The sequence below is a fragment of the Myiozetetes cayanensis genome, unplaced genomic scaffold (genome assembly GCF_022539395.1).
Source record: "Myiozetetes cayanensis isolate MyiCay16 unplaced genomic scaffold, myiCay2020 scf1, whole genome shotgun sequence".
Classification (NCBI taxonomy): domain Eukaryota; kingdom Metazoa; phylum Chordata; class Aves; order Passeriformes; family Tyrannidae; genus Myiozetetes; species Myiozetetes cayanensis.
This window is the reverse complement of record NW_026086604.1, coordinates 134820950-134839562: the sequence shown is the minus strand read 5'-3', so window position 1 is coordinate 134839562 and position 18613 is coordinate 134820950. Positions and strand designations below refer to the sequence as shown.

Sequence of the window (18613 nt, the reverse complement as noted above, 5' to 3'; positions counted from 1 at the left end):
TGTCAGAATTAAATAAATTCTAAATGTCGCTGCATCGAAGGTCTTGTTAGCTGGCTACTGTGAATGCTTCTTACTCTTGCCTCACAAGATCTTGTCTTATGTAGACTGCAGTTAGAAATTCAGCTGCAACCATGGTTACAAGATCAAGGTCTTCAGTAGACGGAACACTAATTTTGAAGGAATTATCTTGCCTTACATTTCAGATTACTGATTTTCTTTTTTTAACAGTGTTATTTTCTTAAGATATATTTGAATGACTTGCACTTGACTGTTGTCTGATTTGTAACTCTCCAGGAATGGTAAATAAACTATAATATCACAGAGTACTCTTTAATTAACATGGATGAGTGAAAGTGATGTTTTGGCTTCAAAACATCTTGTCTCCTTGGTTTCCTTTACATTATCAATTTAATCTATGTAAATTCAAGACTTGAACTAGGGAGTGCTCTTAGATAAGAATAAGGATAGATTCTGTCTGAATTTTGATTCTTTTTCAGCTCCCTCAAGGAGACCTTTTATGACCTCCAAAGGCATGTGTAGAAATGTTGTCCAGTAGTTCACCATAAGTATGTTCTACATTGCTGGCCTCTGGCTGATATATCTTATAATATTAGTTAGACAAAATGTGAGCTGGCTGTACTGTTATGTTCAGACTGTCTTAGAAACAAACTTCTCATACACAAAAAGTATGTGCATGGGTAGGGGAGAGGGTTAAATATACTGAAAATGATGCACACCATACCCCACACCCCATCCCAAATGGTTTATCCCATCGGTTCTAGGTTAAAACCTTACCAATCTAGACTTCTGTTCTGAGTAGAGGAAATGTTCCTTCAGCTGACAGCATAAATAATCTTAAATAATTATTTTGACTTTAGGCATGAACTTTTTCAGCCCCAGCATACTACTTTCAGTTATTACGGGGCCCCTGAACTACTCCTGCAGTTGTTACTCCATTGCCTAGAACTTGTATGGTTGATTACCTTTTTGTTTTTTGAAGCATTTAATTACATATTTTATTCATAGTGATGTTTATCAGCTTAGCTAATTCTATTTATTAGTAGTGTAATGTATCCAGACTTGATCAGCTGCATGCAATGGTAGGTAAAGACAGAGGCATTTTATAGGGGATTTTTCAAACTCTGTAATTGAGTTAAGCTAGCAGAGCTCACACAAAAAGTGTGACTGTTGATAAGCTTTGGTAGGAGGTGCTGTGCTGATGCTTGTGCCTTTCTTTTGCAGCGGTAGTAGTGGGGGAAGCGGCAGTCGAGAGAACAGTGGAAGCAGCAGTATTGGCATTCCCATTGCCGTGCCTACCCCTTCCCCGCCAACCATTGGGCCAGGTATGTGGGACTCTTCCCATGATAACTTAAGGCTGCTTATTACTTGCTTGTGTTTGCAGAAGGATTTTGACTGAATGCAATGTGGTGGAATCTGTCCTGAAGTATAGTCTGCTCAGGAAATCTCTTATGAGTGCTGAGGGACATCTAAAATTTTAGTTCTTTACCGAAAGTGCTTGCAGGATAATCACTTACAGAATAGCGTGTGGCTAAAACACCTTTGTTGGCCCATGTTTTTACAAGACAATCGAGGGGTGCAGGGGGAGTGGAAGACAAAGTGTATCCTTTTAAAACTTATGTGTATTTTTAAATGCCTGTCTACAATTTGGCATTTCTGGATGCCCTGATAAGCAGCAGCAGCTATGTACATATTTAATGGGAAATGTTGTCTTCTGAAACATCCTTCTGACTTTGCTATCTGCAGTGAAAGAGAACTGTGCAGGATCTCTCAGCATTGAAAGCATACTTCCTTGTCTTTAAGAATGATGAATGGTGAGAATGGATAGGATGCTTCTTTATTATAAGATGGCAGGAATTATTATCTTGGTAATAAACCAACTCAGTCACTTGTTTACTGTGTATGTTGCAAGTCCAGATGCTAATTTGCACAAGAAAATAGTGGAGTTTTGGTGTAATCCAGTTTTGTTATTGCAGAGATTTCTCTGTTGCTCAGAGGACAAGTCTTCAGCTCCTTATACACATGGAGGCTTTCCTTTCCCAGGTGTTTCTGATCCTGCAGTGGTACAAATAGGTGTGAAATCTTACTATTGTCAGGCATCCCGTAAAAATCAATGGGAATAAAGATTGGCAGGTACAGAACCCAGGGTATGATCAGGGCCTGAGTTTGTATCAGTTAACTGAAGTTGAATTTTCCTATTTGTTTGGGAAGCCTATGAAGTACCACTGCTTGCTTTCTCTTTTTTTCTTTTTTTAATAATATGGCCTAATTGGGAATATAAACTATTTTACTAGCACACATTTCTGTTCCTCCTGGAGCCCCGCCAGCACCACCACTGCCACCACCTCTCCCGATGGGCAGTCTGATAGGTGAGACTTGTCAGTGCTGAAGTGATTGCAGTCATGCTGCATAATCAATAATCAATTTTTCCTAATGGACTTAGTGAGGGTGATTTTTCTTCTGTGGTGGGACCTACATGATTTTAATATAAAAATCAGCTCTGGGATTTTTTTGTTTGTTTGTTTTTAAACAAATCTAATCTCCACTAATTTCCTGTGGTTAAAGCCTCTAAAGCTAAATGCACAAGGTTTGGGGGAAAGGCTGCTGGTTGCTTGAAATTTGTGTCCCAATAAAGCTAAGATCCAGTTAATGTGATCTATAAGATCACAGAATCAGCTGGTATTCGGCTGTGTCCCTGCTGCTGCTGGTTCACCCCAGCACTTAGCTGGAACTAAGCCACAACAGTTGCACTCTGGCTTAAAAATGGTAACTTTTGTGTAGGGCGTTGTGTGAATCCTTCTCTGTGGGCGTAAGGGGACTGGAAAGCACAAGTGTCTGCCAGTGGCTTGGGTTCAATTCTGTAATGCTGCAGGCAGGTGTCAAACTGGAAGACTTGAGGATATAAACTCACAGTTCTTGAAAAATTGCTTCAAACATTACATATAGCAGTTAGGGTGGGATCTAAAAGTAGTACTTTTCAAAACAGACAGGAAAAAATACCCCACCCTTTCCTGTCACAGGCTGATGACAAAATTGATTGAGTTATGAAATTAGCTTTGGAGGCCTTGACCCACATAACCTTTTGCACTTTCCCGTACTGAAATCTTAAGTGAAAGTGACTTTGGATAGCATCACAGGACTGCAAACTTCTGATCACTTGCAGTTTGTGTGTGTGTGTGTGCATTTTTTAATATATTTATATCGTACCTGTACATAAAAGCACAGAACATTTTATTGCAAAACAGTTTTTGCATTTAGGAATTGCATTGACTCACATGACCACAAATGTGTGAGAGAAATTAGTTTGCAAGGTGCGATTCTTCTATCAGTCAGAGGTTAATCCAAAAGAGAACTTTTATTTTGTTAACCTTGAAGTTTGTGCAGCAAGCATGTGGAAGGTAAATATGGGTGTTTATCCTGAAGAATGAGTGACATACCTTTCTGTCAGCTGGCATTGGTGATTCTGATTTGTTAGTGCAAATTCCATCAGTATAAAAGCACAACTAGCAAATATGATTGATAAATGTGCCAAGTGTCTGAAACTCATGACCTTTATTTTACTGTTTTGTTAAAGTGTCGTATATTAGATTGAAGACAAAGTCAGGTTCACGATGAAAAACGTTTGTTTTGAGCAGAATGTGGAGGTTTTTTCTTTGTGCATTTTAATAAAGGGTATGGTGTAATTGAGATACACTGAAGAGTTGGAAGCTGATTCAATTTTCCAGTTCAATCCAGTCTCTCAAAGTAGTTCTCAGCATTTCTCAATGCCCTTTATGTGAGTGTTGGTTTATGTCCTGTGTGGTTTTTCTTATTATTGATTGTAACAGGAATGTTTGTTTTTCTGTTAATCTCCTGTTACTGACCTTAAATTATTGGAGAACTGTAATCAAATATTTCCCATGTTCTGGACTTTTTCTATTTTCTGCATTCTATCACAAGAAATGTTCTGCTTAAGTCTTTTCCTTGGTTCCTCTGGCTAATGCTTTTCAGCTGCTCCTGGTTCAGCTCCTGGTTCCCAGTATGGCACAATGACCAGGCAAATCTCGCGACACAACTCTACCACTTCTTCAGCATCTTCTGGTGGATACAGACGGAATCCTTCTGTGACTGCCCCATTTTCTGCTCAACCTCATGTTAATGGCGGGCCTCTTTATTCTCAAAATTCAAGTAAGCTGCTGAGCTCTGAAATCACAAACTGTTTTGAGCAAAATTATTGTAAAAGCATGCATGGCATTTTAATTAATGTATGAAAAGCATCAATAAGATTACTGCTTTCTTTCCCAAAATAGAAGGAAAAACAAACAAGAAAAACCATATTGAAGTTGTACAGTAATTGCAGTATATGCAATTATACTGTTTTCCCTTCTGACTTGTTTGCTGTTACTCATGACAAGAAATTATTATGATCGCCTGTCTAATTATAGGCACATTATACTTGGCATTTCAGGTGTGCTTGGAGAACACAAACTAAAACCAGTGTTTTTTGCAGGAGATCTAATATGGCTGTAGTAGTACAGTTCCCCCACTACTGGGCTAGGGGCAAGAGTACTGTCAGAGCACAGTGCTCATGTTCCCGTTACACAGTTCCTCCCTGTCTCTGTCTCTTTCCTAAATCCTTTCGTGATTCCAAGTTTCTCCTTTGTTCTTAGTTTTAAGCTTGACTTAAAGAACTCAGTCTTTCTCTCTTTTACTTGATGACTCCTCTGTGCTTTCACACTAAGAGGAGTATAGGAGGAAATGAATGAGGGAAGGGATGGATGCCATGGGCAAATGAGCCGATTTTAGTCAGCAGCCTCCTGCCTACCCTACCCAACAGGGCAAACAAGGTTTGCTGCAGAAAGGTGTGCAAAATAAGGATCCACTTGACTGTCGGTAGAAAGCTCTATCAAAAAGCTTCCTTGCTGTTTCCATAAATTTTGACTAAATATACATAGAGGACAGATAGTAATACAGTGGTTTCCCCTGGTAGTGTTCAGCATGCCAACTCTGTAAACTGCAGAGGGATATTTCTTTTAAAAAGAAATGTTGATGTTTGGATTGAAGATCTCTTTGGACCACTGTTTGCTGTTGTGTAGTTACTCTTAAGGAAAGAATGCATATAAAATATTTGAGATGCTGAGTTGAAGAGTTTTCTGAGTGGTTTAGAAGTATTACATTTATCAGAAAGTATTTTCGTATGTAGACACAGCACCTATCTTTTTTTTTCCAGTCCTGATTTTCCTCCTGCTTGCTCTCACCCATATTAGCTCTTCTTTTCCTCCACACTCTTGTTCCTCCAAATTAATTCACCATAACAACAGAAACTCCCTCCTGCTTGGACAGTTGTGTTCTATTGAATAAACAGGATTTTACTTCTGGGAATAGTTCAGTAGTCTTGAATGCTGTGCACACCACTGTTTCTGAATGTTTACATTTGTCCAAAGCAATTTTTTGCTCAAATGCAGGTGCAGTTTCTTAATCTAGCCTCTCTGGTGTTTTCAAAATACTGATTGTTAACTTTTTAAAATAGTATTTTGACGGGTGTGTTTTTCTACGTGAAACTGCTTTCCTCTGTTTCTGTAACTGGTGATTATTTTTTTTAATGCTACTGTCTTGACATTAAATCCAGGTCCCATGTTTCCTTAAGGTTTTACTTTTCATGCTAACAAATACTCTGTTTTTTCTTAGATGTTTACTTCAATTTTGTGAGACACCTGTTTGTTCTCTCTCTTTTATTGATCATTTATCACATACAGTTTATTTGATTATTGGTTTTGTAATGAACTAAATGCTTCATTTTAATTCATCAAACATTAATCTTAGTTATGGCTTTATTTAAAACTGTTGCTTACTTGGAAGTACAGAACCTCTTTCAAATTTGGTTCCAACTAGATTACCCTGCTGAATTCCCATCTTCACAGGAATTTCTTTGCTTCAGTGCAAGAGAAATTCCACTGAGAAGGGACACAGTATAAACAAATGAGTTGAAGTTTTGTAGGTTTCTGGGTGGGGTTTTGTTTTGTGTTTTTCATTCCCTGCGCTTCACAGGGAGGCATCCTGCCCGAGGACGAGTGGCCTGCCCCACTGTTCCCATTCCTCTTTGCTATCTGTGCAGGGAAGAGTTGAGCATCTGGGCTGTCAGCACAGCATCTCTGAGCACTGGTGCTGTGTGTCACAACTCTCACTGCTCACCAGATAGATGCATATTTAAAGATGTGCTTGCAAGTGCTTCCTGGGGAGCTCTGTGCACTAGAGTAGCCACTTGCAGCTGTCAAAGCTTTTGCCAGTGCTTTAGGTTGCCGAGTGCCCTCTAACCGCAGAAGACTTAGTAAAGCTCCGTTCCGCTCTAAACCCACCTATTTTTTCTATCAGCAAGTAATAAGATCCCTTTTCTATGAAAGCCAAAGGCACAGTACGCTATCCCATTGCTCCCATCCCACCAGAACAAAACGATGGGAGGTGCTCTCTGTGTGAAATGTGAGGTATTGATTTTGGAACGCTGTTCTCCTTGCAAAGTCGTGTCTTTGCTCTGTGTCAGTGCTGCTTTCCTGCACTTGATGCAGAGCTCTCCTTTCATTTTAGAGAAGGAGTCCAGAATCATGCGAAATACCACCTCTACTTCTAGTAGTGCCCTTTGAAAAGATAACTACTAAATTTGAGTAATCCGTATTTAGCAGCAAGACAACAGCTCAGTTTTATGTGCTCCCCAGGTGAAGCACACAAAACGTGTGAAAGAGCAAGAACCTTCACACCCTGTGAGCTTCCAGACACGCAGCCTACACTCGGCTGTTATCTGGCTAAACACGGGCACGCTGTTCTTTTTGATCCTTGATTGGCTAACCACGAATTCAGCCTTGTTGGAAACACAAGCTTGAAGAAGGTTCTTGTGTGTGTGTTCTTGTTGTTCTTTACATACTTTGTTTTGTGGTCCTGGTTACTGACGGCTGCTTTTGTTTGTTTCTTTTTTTTTTTTCCTTTGTCCGTTTGACTTTCCCCGATATGGTGTGTGTGTGTGTGTTGCTACCAGTTTCTATTGCTCCACCCCCTCCCCCTATGCCTCAGTTGACTCCACAGATACCTCTCACAGGCTTCGTGGCCAGGGTGCAGGAAAACAGTAAGTTTGGACAAGCTGAGCTGTTAAAGGGTAGAGCCTACTCTCTTCTAGCATGCATGGCTGGCAAGTCAGACTCTATTTTGTTTCCTTTTCCAGAAGCTAATACCATCTTGCATTCTAGTGTCAATATGCTATTGGAGCTGAAGGGCACACTCTTCAATATTTTATAACATATGCATGATTATTACTGACCCATTTAAGTTATGAACTGCAAATTTATTATAGAAATACAGTGTGAAATGTGGCATATGTTTGGTGTGAATATTAAAATGTATCTTAATTGAAAATATTAATTTCATGTTGAATCACCCTGCCTTTTCCACTAGGGATAATTGATTAGTTTTAATTAGAAAGGCTTATGTAGAATGTCAGAATACATACTGTGTAACCATTGATTCCAATACTGTAGTACTTCTCAGGAAGCTGTACAGTCAATTGAAAATGTGCAGTCTTAAGATCTAATGCCATTACAAAGGAGCTTGTAAGGCATCTCTCCTCTCAGCAGCCTTTCATTCTCCATTTCTTTGTGTTCTCTAGTCCGATTTCCCTGCTGAGCTTCTTGCAGCATAGCTCTACTTGTGAGGTTTGTGAGGGAGATGCTCCCTAGCTATGACCTGTGCTGCAAGGTGTTCTATACTGGTAACTCTGCTTTTACCATTACTGCCTGATTCCTTTCAGGTGAGTGTCACTGTGCTAGTGCAGATGTAAAGTCGTTTTCTTGATCTGGGGATATCTTTTCTGTAGGAATACCTTGCAGTTCTTTTAACAGCAGACTGAAAGCAATGTAGATAGGGCACGAAATAAATAAAAAATGTTTTTAAAGTGTTTGGAAACCATTACAAGGTTTGCTAGGATCTCAGGGGCTCCTGCTACACAGTTAGCTATATAGCTCCAGCATCCATTTAGGGGCCTCTAGGTCTGAGCTCCTGTTAGAGCATTTAAGTGGTCATGTTCTGAGCATTCCCCTAGAGAGGCACCTAGGAGACATCTCCCTGGTTCTCATTCAAAATGAAGGTACTTTGGTGTTGTGCTTGGTATATAGTAAGAATCATGTTGATGTAGAATATTATGCCACGGAATTGTGTTGACAAACCTTTCCAAAATTCAAAGTGTAGAGAGAAAACTGCTGAAAATGAAGGTTACAGAATGTCTTCACTTGCAGATAAACTTGAGAAAATTGACACCTGCTTCTGAATTGTTCCAAGTATTGTCCTCCTGGAGATAACACAGCCCTTGGGAGAGCAGAGGTGAAAGGGACAGACTTATTTGTGTGTGCAACAGCAAAATGCAAGCTGACTTGTGAATGAGATTGCAGCAAAACAGCTGAAGCTTGAAATATGGTTTTAAGAATTGTTCTTTTTATTTTCTTCCTCCTAATAGTCCCTCGGGTTTGAAAGTTATATAACAAGTATGGCTTTGAGCTGCTGCTGCCTCGTTTTGGAGGCAGGGGTGCGTGTGGCGGTCTGCGCATACGCTCAGCAAAACTGGCTGTAGAGGCTATTGTCGAGTTTTGGCATTGTGTGCTAGACTTTCATCTGCCTTGTTCTCTGCAAGAAGTCTCTGGGGGAGTGGCGTTAGGGAGACGTGGGTGGACTTGTCTTTTCCTTATCACAGAGATCTGTGGGTGAAAGCAACATCCTCTGCTCTGTGGGGCTTCTTTCCGAGCACAAGGATAGAGGGCTTAGAAATGATGCAACACCTTCTCTTTTTTTCCTGCGCCCTGTGCCCAAACTATGGGTATTTCCTCAGAGAGGTTTTCCAGTGTGTCTGGTGCCCGGGGACAACTGACTGGATGTAAATTGCTGTACTGACACACCCAGTCCTTTCAAAAGGAGTATGCTGGTCCCCATTTAAAGAACAGGGATGGGAATATATACAAGAAAAGATATCTCAACTTGGAGCTGTATAAATACTTATCCTTATACCCTTTTTCATTTAGCCTGGCTTTTTGTATGCTTTTTTCCCCCTCCCCTAGGAGAAGTGATGCTACCCTAGAATATGCTTAAGTTTAGAATGAGGAAAAGTCTAGGTTAAAGTCCAAGAGGCGAGGGGATACTTCGATGGGGTGGCACTTGTCTAATTTTCTGTTCCATTCTCTACCCTCGTTTCAATGTGAAGTTGAATTGTTTTAAATGTTTCCCATAAAGCTTGCAGTTTCTGCACTGCATCTCAGTTAGAGTATGTGTTGGTGCTTTTACACTTGCATTTCCTGCCCTCTTTTCTTATTTTCAAATATGCAATTTCACTGTTCAATAACTATAACCTTTCTTTGCATTTTAAAAGAAAAAATTGCATTTCTTAAGGTAAGGATTTCTCAAGATCACAAAGGATTGTTGTTTCATTACTTTTTTTTCCTGGCTGCAGACAGAAATTAAGGGGAGAAATACATTTTGTGAAAGATGTGCTGAAACTACTGCACAAAATCAATCCATTCATAAACGGTGTTGTCATGTGCCTTAATGGTGGATTAATGAATCCTGCCTGTGAGTGCTATCCAGTAACAGGGGCAAGACATAGTGCTCACTCCACCAAAGACTTTGTTAGTCTGTGTCCAAGTGATATAAATGGGCTTCTGTATGGGAGAGGAATCCCTAATACAGTGGCAGCCAGTCTTACTGATGGAGAGAGCTGTGGGGTGTGCAGCTCAGCTGATCGAGTTGAAGAGGAGCTGGGCTTGCAGGTGGAGAAGAGAATTGACCCAAGTGCAGGGAGCAGGCTGGATGCCAGGTCTGAGGCAGCCTCTGCCCCAGCAGCTCCTGCTGGCTTCTGCAGCAGGAGATCTGGCTTCCCCTGCACCAGCACAGCCAGTATGACCCAGCTGTGCTCAAGCCCCATGTCAGGAGCCATGGGGATGAAGAGGAAAGGTTTGTCACCACTGGAGTAGCAACCAGGTGAAAGTAAAGGGTGTTCAAGCAAACAGAAATCCTATTTCTAATCTCCTGTGCCATTTTAACTAGCAGTAGCTAAAGCTTCACTAAATGCAATACTGTTCTTCCCTTACTCTGTAGCTTGGCTTTTTTCTCGAAATTTTTGTGCTGGACCTGCACATCCTGGAGCCTGATAGCTCATTCTGTCAAACCTTGCCTAGAACAGTGGTTTTCAGCCTGTTTTCAACGTGCAGAATCCCAAATTACTTGAAAATGAAGCTGTATTGCTATGTAATGAAGTTGATTTTAGTGATAGTAGCTTCCTTTCAGTGACTTCTGGCTTCTTAGTGCTTACATGTAGGTCTGTGTGTAGTGGACCACAGCTCCCAAGGAATAGGATAAGTGACTTGGTGTCTTGCATCTGAGCATGCCATCTCTCTCCTTTGCTGCCAGCTGCTGTGAACATTACTGGAATCTAATTCGATGAACTGATTTTAAAAGTGATTGTACCATAATGCCTTTCTATTTTTCCTTTTCCCAAAGCAATTTGTAACTGTGCTGATTGGAGAATCTCAGGGCAGGAATTACACATTTTGGATTATACACTTAATTCCTTGAGCACTTTTTCCCTAAGAGGAGCAGCTGCCTGTTGTAGTTTTCCATTTATTAATTAAATCCTGAATGTGTGCGCACACACACAAGCTAGTCTGCAAGATAAGGATCTGTACAAAGCTTTTCTTCTGCAGAAGATTACTTGGCTTTCTCTTACCTGTTTAAATCTTAAATACTAGTCTCTTCCCTTTTTTATGACCCACAACAGATCTTTTTGCCCCCTTAATGCTAGCTCTGAGAGAGAAGGAATCCAAGGAAGCAGTGTTCAGAAATAAAGTGATGGTTACAGACAAAGGATTTGTTAAAAAAAGATGAAGCTGCTGGCCCAGTCCAGAGGCCTGTTGCTGCCTGGCTCAGAGGGTGCCACTCGGAGTCCTCCCATAGCTAACGCTGCAGCGCATGGACGTCGGAGCAGGAAGCTTTCCTCTCTGCTGATGTTCAGCTTATGCCCCGCAGCATGTGCTTTAGTAGCGTTTATACGTAGATTTGACCACTAATAACAAATATAGTTGTGTGTTGTAGCTGTTTAATACAAAGCCTCTTGTTTCTAATCAGTGCATGGAATCATAGTGCATGCTATGTGTTGTTGTCCCCCACCCCTTTTATTTACAGTGTACAGCCTCAGGTTTGTTTGCACCTCCACACTGTTTTTGATTTAAGAAAAAAAAAAAATAATCTCCAAACGTTTCTAGTTGCTGATAGCCCGACTCCTCCCCCACCTCCGCCCCCCGACGAGATGCCGATGTTTGATGACTCTCCTCCTCCTCCACCCCCACCTCCTGTGGATTATGAGGATGAGGAGGCTGCTGTTGTGCAGTACAGCGATCCCTATGCAGATGGAGATCCTGCTTGGGCACCTAAAAACTATATAGAGAAAGGTAAGAGAGATGTTGCAGCTGCATTAGTGCAATATCAGAGGATTAATGGTATCTGAAGGGAATGAAGGACTTAATGTGGATCTGATGAGAACAATCATTGTCCCTCCTAAGTCAGAACTTGACCCATGCTTTCCTTAGCTTTTTTGTGGCTACACCTAATGTTATAAGGTACAATCCTTTTTTGGACAAATTATAAAATACTGTCGAGCATTCTAGAACAGATGAAAACCAAAAAGCTTCTTTATGAGAAGCAGATGTAAATTGTATGGCTTTCATCTTTTCTGAGCTGGACTGTGGCTTTAGCCAGCTCAGGATTGCTAGGCAATCATCTAGAAACTGTTGCAAAAAGGCCAGAAATTGAGCCTGTATTTATCACATTGAACTAGATAGCTAGAGTGGATCATTAAACTTTCAACTATAAAATGTGTTGAGGAAATTTCAGTGACTCCCCCATCAGCAAACTACTAACACAGTAAATGTCTCTTCCCATGAATAATAGAGATGCTGATTTCCTGCCTAAGACATTAGATTTATGAGAATGTATATAGATGTAAAGTAGTAGAGTCTTGGAATTCATAAAGCTGATCAATTGCATAAATCTGTGTTCACTGTTTTGAATGGTAAGGCTGTGATGTCTGAACTCTGTATATTCATAGTGGTAGTTTTTAACTCCAGTATTGTTGGTGGCAACATTTACTTTCCTTAGGGAGATTTCTGCTTCGTTAGTGGCACACAGTGAGTTGGAGGTTGGTAAGAGTAAAGTATTCACCAAGCACGTACTGAAAAATAGCAGCTGTTGCTGTAAATTCACTTCTGCTTTCTCCTACAGTAACATTTCTACTTGCACTCACTGCATCTTCTTGAAAATTGATGCCAGAACTTCCTATCACACAGAAGCTCTGTAGGAAAGACCATCCATTTGTTGGAGCAGCTTTACACAGCAATGTGTCGAAGATCACACACTGAACAGTGTGTGTGTGTATATATATATATATATAGCTGCAGGGACCCTAGTGAAATAATTTAAAATAATTAAAAAAAAATATTTTGAGGTAATTTGACCAGAAATGGCTGCCACACTTATGGAGTCAGTTATTTAATAGCTGAGCTTTTAGGTGTCCATAAGCACTGCTTTACTGTGTCACAGTCAGATGTACCTCTCTGTCAGCAACTTAACTGAGCGTTCAGGGTAGTCACCACCCACTTCTTATTGGTAGCTAATGTTGCAAGCAAAGTGAAATTTTATTTTCTGGACTTAATGTTCAACAGGGAAGGCGTGTGAATTCACTATGGAGAATCCCAGTATAGCAAACTGGTCTTTTAATATATTTTGAAGTACAATTGTTTTTTAATAGTGGTGCTATTAATAAAATGCTAAACGTGTCCCTTTCCAATCCACAGTTGTTGCTATATATGACTATACAAAGGACAAAGACGATGAGCTGTCGTTTATGGAGGGTGCAATCATTTATGTGATAAAGAAGAACGATGACGGCTGGTATGAAGGAGTTTGCAATCGAGTAACTGGCTTATTTCCTGGGAATTACGTTGAATCAATCATGCACTATGCCGATTAAAATCCTTTGCTTTTCAAAGTTTGGTCTTGTATTCAGTCATACCATGATTATTTACAAGGGGTAACTAAAAGCTAACAGGATTGTCTTAATATACTTTCAAAAAATTGTGCCCATTTCTTCAGGCCATACTGTTTTAATGGTATGATTGAATGTCCATCTCTGAGTCTCTGGGGACAGTATGTCTTACCTGATGGCAATTTGTAAAACAAACAATGTCTATAACTGGTTATACTTATTTACTTATGCATTGTTAATTTTATGACCAGCCTAAATATTATGGGGAAGTAGGGTATAATATTTAATGAACCATGATCAGATTGTGCCATTACATTTTTCAGTACAGCATGGTAACTAACACTATGTTAGACTAACATATTAAAATCTGGATGAGAAGTTTAATGTTAGTGCTGGTCATATTACTTTTTGTTTAGACTCTTTGCTCATTCTTGAACTATATTTGTTTAAAGCATGCATACAAACTTATGTATTGAAATATACTTTTTTAAAAATCCAAGATGCTTCCAATTGTTGTAATCTTTACCTGGAGTATTCTCACTAAAGTCTATTACAATGAGTTGTTTGGGTCTAAGGTGTCCATGTGAATCAGAAAATGGGTGGTCTTATGTATGTGTAATTTGTACCCAAGTTTTTTTAATGAGTAAATTTACATTATGACTTTTTTCCATTCATAAATATATAAGTGAACCAAAGGTCTTGTCCATTACTTTGTTGGTTGGTTTGGCAAAAAAGTTTGGAATGCTAAGGTAGCAAAATCATGGCTGTGTCATCCCAGGCAATGTAGTGAAAAGCAAATGTTTGTAACATGAATTTATCACACAGAGGGAAAATAAATTAGATCTGAAACCCTGAATTACACCTTTACACATACTCTTAAAAGTTCTTTTCCTTCCAACATTTAATTATAGCAAGGATTCTTGATTTAATCTAGTTATCTCGATGCAGTAAAACTTGGACACCATCTGTAACTTACTGTTCTCTGAGGAAACTGTGTGTGGCTTGGTGATGTGCCCTGCTGAGATGAGACAGCAAGGTGTCCTCCAGAGAGCACCCAGGGGGAACACATATGACAGAAACTTGGCCATTGTGTTAAGGCATCACAGGCAGAGATAGAGATTGTTGCCTCCCTGTTCTACAGATTCTGTGGCTGAAATAACCTGAAAAGGAATGTGGTAGTACTGGATAATTACTGTGAGAAGAATGTGTCTGGGACTTCAAAGCAGGCTTCTAGAAGGGTACCGAATATACTCTATAAATGAGTGATGGAAGGGGATAGAGTTCAGGTTTGACTGGCTGGTGAATCAGTTTTAGTGTGAGTTACAAATACTGAGCCTTTCATTATCTGAACTGCAGCAATCTCAGATTCTGCATCTTGTTAACTGCTAGCAGGTAGCCACCAATAGCATACCTGTATTTCATTATGAATTGGAACTCACTGATGTATATAACCAATTAAAATCTACAGATAGTCTTTTATACTAAACCAGTATTGTATGTACAGTTCCAGTTGCTTCTGTTGTTAAACAGCCAGGGAAGCATTCAAACCATCTCGCTTCACAGGAGTTTACCAGCTCCTGTGCATGCATGCTCTGTTTATTAGTGTAAACAAGTGAAATTTGGAACAACTTCAGTTCTCATACACTGATTTATATTTATTGTCATTGTGGCCTTTGTGCATCAACATGTAAACATCTTCCCCATCCCCCACAATCAACAGCCCCCCCCTAAAACAATTGTATAGCACAGTTTGATTTGCTCTGAATTGCATTGCTTCCTGCAGTAAAACACTCTGAACTTTTGTTTAAAAAAAAAAAAAAAAAAAAGGTAGAATGTCAAAAAAAAAGAGTTTTTTTTAAAAAAATAATTTTTGGTAGCCTGTGTTGGAAGCAAATAACTTCTGAAATAAATGTAGGCACAGTCTGGTAAGTAGCTGCCAGGACGAGTGGAAGGAGTTGTCTCACTTGTCTCGCATGAGAACCATTTCTGTCAGGTGGACGAGGGCTTCTCTCTCGGGGGACGGCCGCAGTTTGCGGATCTCTCGCGTGGCCGCGTGGCAGTAGCGCTGGGCGAGGTAGGTTGTTTGCTGCACACCATCACTCTGAGGGGGGAAGACAGTGAAAGGAAACGGCTAAATGATCAAATGTCAAAATACTAAAGCTCATCCGTGCTAAATTTAAGTATACTTACAAAAAACAGCACTGGTATTAATAACGTATTAGAAAGTAATGGTTTAACGCCTCCCCTCCTGCCCTAAATAGGGATGTGCAAAAAAATGTGCTCCTCTGAAAAAAATAGCTATTACTTTTGCACAGACCATTACTCAGCCTTTTCAGACCAGAGTCAATTAAAACTGATACGGGGTGTGCACTGCAGTTACAAGACTGATTGGTAATGATGTGCCACTTATACCAGTTGTTGGATACAGCTACTCCTCAGCTGAAGGAACTGAGTTAGGCATAAGCTTTTTACTTTTATTATGTGGATTTTATGCTATGGGAGGGAAAAAAAGGCAAAAAAAGCTCTTCAGTACCTATTATTTCTTTTAAAACACTGTGCCACTAAGACAGCTGAAGAGTTCCTACTTGGCATTGTACATTGCATGCTACTTAGCAGGTATCTGACAATGCAGCCCTGCTATTTCACTTCAGAGACAGTGAATTTCAGACTGACTTCAGCAGGGAAAGCAGAAATATTTGGTATCAATCTTACCTGCAACACATATTTCCAAGCACGTTCAACATCTCCTGGCTTACTGAATCTCCTCATTATCATAGCATTCATTTCTGGAAACTAAGCACAAAGGGAGAAGGTTTTTGTACTGGTTTTGAGTTTTCCATGTAGCTGCCTGCTATGCTAAGGTTAAAATGACACCAAAGTACAGACCTCTTCCCCTGCCACCCTTGTTATTACAGGTATAGCTTTAGATTCATACTTGCAATCTGCATAGGACTGTAGTACAGCAAAGCCCAAGCATTTAAAACAAATTTGTCTGGCTCTGCTGCCTGTAAGCCAGTTGGTAGCAAAAGGTAGCCCCTGCCATTTCATCATGTTGAGCAGATGATCTACTGTGGTAATTTCTGATGTGGCTACTCCCTGGAGCATATTTTCTATCACAAATGCTAGTTAGTGTTGGCACAGCTCAGAGAAGCACCTCTTCCCCCCATGTACAACAGCAAACACAGGAGGTTTGTTTAGCTGTTATATCCACTTGTACTTTCTTTTGTGCTGGTATTTTGTGTACACAGGCTCTGCCCTGTGGAAAGCTCAGGACGGAGTTTTTTTGGTTTTTTTTTTTTTTTAGTGAGAAATGGCAACTAAAAGGTATTTTGGTTTCAGTCACACAGCATTTGTAGTTAGCAGTCCATGCTCAATTCCCTACAAATCAAGTAGGTGACTCAAGTCAGTTGTCTGAGAAAGTCACATCACTTATCTAAATGTGGAGGCTCTTTCTCCAGATAGCATAGAAACAGAAGAACCTGGTGCTTAACAAAGTAAGGTCATACACGGCACCTACTCTGCAGAAAAATTCTTTTTAAAGGAAAGAGGTGTTGGTTCATCTTGTTTGAAAGGATTAGAGTCAAAGAAAGATGATTTTATTGCTGTACACTTTTAAACAATGATCTACTTTCCTAGCACACCTTTGGTCCTGAAACTGCAGCTCCACAACCTTGTTCGGGTACAAACGTAGCACCCCTAAGTTACATTTCTCTACTGCTCATATGAAGTCCTCTTGGAGATGCATTTAGAAGTTTATTGATGACTCATACATGAATCTAAAATCACTTTTTATATTTAAGCACTAAAGGATATTAAAATCCCCAAACCTGTAAGGCAAAGCTGTTATTAGCCACTCTGCAGATTTAGCAGACAGTGTATAAGCATTGGACAGGAATGCTTATAATAAAAATAAACCCTCGTTCTTCAGCTGTACTAGTTTAGGAATGGCTTTAAAATTAGCATATACTGGTGTATTTCCTTAAGACATAAATGGGGTGGGTTTTTTTTCACCTGAGTGAACTAATTTTAAATACTGAAAAAATAGGTATCACATCAAGCTAAACATTTTTATTTTCTATAAAGGCTTCTCCTTAATACTCTAATGCACAAAGATGTATTTCAGAGGGAGGGGAGAGGATGAGAAAAAAAGGCAGCTGTCACTAAAGATCCAGAGCATATTAAAAAATTAAAGAATGTTTTTCAGAAGACAACTCGGGGATAACCAGCTATATGAAGGGGTTTGCAGGATAGTAGTAATATTAATTTGAACAGAAAAGACAGCCTATAACTAACAATTACATTTTGGACTATCTTTAAGTCCTGGCTCAGGAATTTTTATTCTCAGATACAAATGGATGAAACATCTTTCAGAAGCAGCAAAGATAAGTCTCTGTTAAAGCTCCACATTTTTTTAGAACTTATGCCTTGCTTATGTATCTATTAAGTCTGTAGTGCTGTTCTTCCAGTTTCTTGAAAACAGCAAAAATTTTTCAGCAGAGAAAATGAAGTTTATGTGGAAAACTTTGTAAGACGGTCAAGTTATCTTTCAATGCAATAATATATGCTTCCCATCTATCAAAGATATAAATGAGTAAAAACATTTAAAATTGACCTACAAAGAACAAGATTTTAAAATAGAACTGACAGATTTTCTTTTCTTGTACTTCTGTATTATGAACTAATTTATCTTATAAAGCTAATTAAAAGATAGGTGAATTTGAAAGTCAGAGAGAGAAAACCCAAACAAATTAATACTAGTTTTAATTTAAAAAACTGGAATATTCAACACACACAAGACAATCAGTATCACCCATTCTCTGCCAAAATCAAGACTATTTGCAATATGTCTTGTTTCTCTCTGTAACTTTAGCACACACAAAACCAAACTGTTTCACAATTGCATCCTCTTTCTCTGCTTGAGCCTGTCCCTGTTCTTTAGATGACTCCAGTTGCTGATGACTAACAGTCCTGAAATAATGATTCAAGAACATGCTCGTGAATTCCCCAGATGATATGTGGGGAGGGACTGAGAACGTGGAGAAGATTGTTCTCAACATGCATTTCATCTGCACTGTTAATTGGCCCATACTCTGTCCTTTCCTGTCTTTTCTGAGTTACGGATCCTTGTAAATGCTTAAGGATAAGGAAGCAAACACATGCATATGTTCCACCTTGCCCCACCCTAGGCTCTTTTAAGAAAGAGGGGGAAATAAATGTCAAAGTTGTTGAGGGTTTTTTTCTGTTTTAAATGATTTAAAACTTTTCCCATGTAAGCTCTCAGCAATTCCACTGAGAGATCATAGACTAGAGCTCTGCTGGAACTAAATGTACCAGTTTTTGTATGAATTTTGGTAGGAAGGACCGCTTTTTAAGTCTCAAATCTTTCCTCCAGTGAACCAGAAACTTGAGCAAGGTACCAGTTTCCTCCCTGTTTATGGATTAGCACCAATTTTAATGTTTCTTTTGGTGCTGCTTGCACTTCTGTTTTCCTTGAACTCCTCCAAATAATTTTTAAGGCACTAAAAATCTTGACCTATTTTAACCTTGTTTTAT

At 39.5% G+C, this 18613-nt stretch overlaps 2 protein-coding genes across 11 annotated transcripts in view; one reads left to right on the top strand and one right to left on the bottom strand.

Moving 5' to 3' along the window:
- ABI1 (abl interactor 1) overlaps positions 1-13755 on the top strand; it is a 77217-nt gene extending 63462 nt beyond the window's left edge. For 2 of the 8 annotated variants that reach the window (XM_050331206.1, XM_050331188.1), the window contains 5 exons: positions 1243-1343; positions 4009-4185; positions 7025-7111; positions 11283-11468; positions 12870-13755. In XM_050331206.1, the coding sequence (XP_050187163.1) occupies positions 1243-1343; positions 4009-4185; positions 7025-7111; positions 11283-11468; positions 12870-13045 (727 nt within the window). In that variant the 3' untranslated portion in view covers positions 13046-13755. Of the gene's footprint in view, positions 1-1242; positions 1344-2312; positions 2388-4008; positions 4186-7024; positions 7112-11282; positions 11469-12869 lie in introns of all 8 variants that reach the window. The other 6 variants (XM_050331214.1, XM_050331240.1, XM_050331232.1 and 3 more) reach the window with 5 other exon arrangements.
- Positions 13466-18613, bottom strand: part of PDSS1 (decaprenyl diphosphate synthase subunit 1) — a 27377-nt gene continuing 22229 nt past the window's right edge. For 2 of the 3 annotated variants that reach the window (XM_050331263.1, XM_050331273.1), the window contains exons 7-8: positions 15773-15853; positions 14777-15161 (exon numbers count right to left, since the gene is read on the bottom strand). In XM_050331263.1, the coding sequence (XP_050187220.1) occupies positions 15021-15161; positions 15773-15853 (222 nt within the window). In that variant the 3' untranslated portion in view covers positions 14777-15020. Of the gene's footprint in view, positions 15162-15772; positions 15854-18613 lie in introns of all 3 variants that reach the window. The other variant, XM_050331255.1, reaches the window with a different exon arrangement.